The following is a 2,500-nucleotide window of genomic DNA, read 5'->3' on the forward strand; positions in this document are numbered from 1 at the left end:
ATCCCCACCAGTTGTTGCGAGCGTCGATAGGGGTCTTCCAGACGTCGGCTCTGTTTAGAATTTGGAAATGAATTTTAAATTTAAATTCTATCATTTTAGTTCATGTTTATTTTACTTATGTTTTATGAGAAGTCAACGTTGAAGTCACTTTTTAACTTTTTTTTTTTCTAATTTGGAATTCTAATATTCATAAATAAAATTGACGAACTTGATTTATAATTCAATATGATTCAAGTTATTCATTGTATACCTTAATAGTCAGTGGTGAATTCACTTTTTAAATTTACTGAATTAGAAATATTGAGTTTATATGATTAACGTTCTTTGATTCTTTACATATTTGAAGCGTCTTTTATATATCTTGTTAATAATAACAGTGTGTGTTACTAAATTAAAATGCAAATTTGAGTACTTATAAATTATTGTAATATATATAATTTACAAATCTGTGTTAATGATATTTTGATCATATGTATAAAAATAACTTTCGAGAAATGTATGCGTAAATTGTAATAATACACAAACTCATTTTTAATTATAAAAAGAATTTATTCAATCAAAGACAGATGATTTAACGTTTAAAAGCTCAAGAAGAGGAAATTGTTCGTTATACAAAGATTCATTCACGACATAATTAGGATAAAATTTTAATTCTAAAAAGAATTTATTTAATCAAAGACAGATAATATAATGTTTAAAAGCTCATCAAGAGGAGAATGTCCTTTATACAAACATTCATTCACAAAATAATTAAGATAATTGAATGCAAATTATATCTCGGATTATGCAACATGATCAGTGCCAGAATTATCTTATTTTTAGCGATAAAAAAGCACACGTGATTATCATGCTTTTTAATATTCAGTAAATGATTTAGTTTCATTAAATGATTTTTCTATGACAGACAATTCTGGGGTTAAATTACTTAATACCATTATTCCATTTTAAAGTTTTTTATCTCTTTATAGAATTATCTTATTTTTAGCGATAAAAACGCAAATATGATTATCATGCTTTTTATTATTCAGTAAATGATTTATATTCATTAAATGGTTTTTCTATGATAACCAATTTAGGGTTAAATTATTTAATACCATCTTAATAATGTCATTCCATTTTAAAGCTCTTTATCTCTTCGTAGAATTATCTTATTTTTAGCGACAAAAAACCACACGTGATTATCATCCTTTTTAATAATCATAAATGATTTAGATTCACTTAATGGTTTTTCTATGACAGACAATTCTGGGGTTAAATTACTTAATACCGTCATTCCATTTTACAGTTCTTTATCTCTTCGTAGAATTGTCTTATTTTTACCGATAAAAAGCACATGAGATTATCATGCTTTTTAATATTCAGTAAATGATTTATATTGATTAAATGGCTTTTCTATGACAAAGAATTCAGGGTTACATTATCTAATTCCGTCATTCCATTTTACAGTTCTTTATCTCTTCGTAGAATTATCTTATTTTTTAGCGATAAAAAAGCACATGTGATTATCATGCTTTTTAATATTCAGTAAATGATTTAGATTCATTAAATGGTTTTTCTATGATAAACAATTCTGGGGTTAAATTATTTAATACCGTCATTCCATTTTAAAGTTCTTTATCTCTTTGTAGAATTATCTTATTTCTAGCGATAAAAAAGCACACGTGATTATCATGCGTTTTAATATTTAGTAAATGATTTAGATTTATTAAATGGTTTTTCTGTGACAGACAATTCTGGGGTTAAATGATTTAATCCCTTTATTCCATTTTACAGTTCGTTATCTCTTCGTAGAATTGTCTTATTTTTAGCGATAAAAACGCAAATGTGATTATCATGCTTTTTAATATTCAGTAAATGATTTATATTCCTTAAATGGTTTTTTTATAATAAACAATTCTGGGTTTAAATTATCAAATACCGTCATTCCATTTTACAGTTCTTCATCTCTTCGTAGAATGATAATATTCAACAGAATGATAATATTCAGTAAATGATTTAGATTCATTAAATGGTTTTTGTATGATAGACAATTCTGAGGTTAAATTATCTAACGTTCTTTATCTCTTCGTAGATTAATTTCATTAATGTATTAAAAGCATATTTTCCCATTTATGGGTTTTACTGGCTAAATATAAGCAATTGTATATACAAAGCAATATTGTGGAATTATGTACATATCGTTGTATACGAAAATTTATGATATGAGTTTTACTGGTTGAATATAAATATATACGTAAAAGTTATTGTTGTGGTATAATGTACATTATTTGCATATCAAAAAAATTATGCTCCAAAGTCATATTGTAGAATTAAGTACATATATTTGTATACGAAAATTAATTTGTAATCAAAGAGTTTTACTGGCAGAATACAAACACATACAAAAGTTATTGTTGTGTTATTGTCGTATAATGTGTCTTCTTTCCATATCAAAATTTATTCCTATCACTTTTTTAAAGTCGAAAATATTCTATTCGAAATCTTTGCGAGATTTTTTATC

General features: G+C 25.1%; 1 protein-coding gene across 1 annotated transcript in view; it reads right to left on the reverse strand.

The window, feature by feature from the left end:
• Window positions 1-2,500, reverse strand: part of LOC137617744 (protein bark beetle-like) — a 50,901-nt gene that overhangs the window by 20,681 nt on the left and 27,720 nt on the right. The window contains exon 9 of the mRNA XM_068347741.1: window positions 1-50. This exon is cut by the window's left edge and continues 76 nt beyond it. Coding sequence (XP_068203842.1) covers window positions 1-50 — 50 coding nt within the window. The remainder of the gene's footprint in view (window positions 51-2,500) is intronic.

The sequence above is a fragment of the Palaemon carinicauda genome, chromosome 23 (genome assembly GCF_036898095.1).
Source record: "Palaemon carinicauda isolate YSFRI2023 chromosome 23, ASM3689809v2, whole genome shotgun sequence".
Classification (NCBI taxonomy): Eukaryota; Metazoa; Arthropoda; class Malacostraca; order Decapoda; family Palaemonidae; genus Palaemon; species Palaemon carinicauda.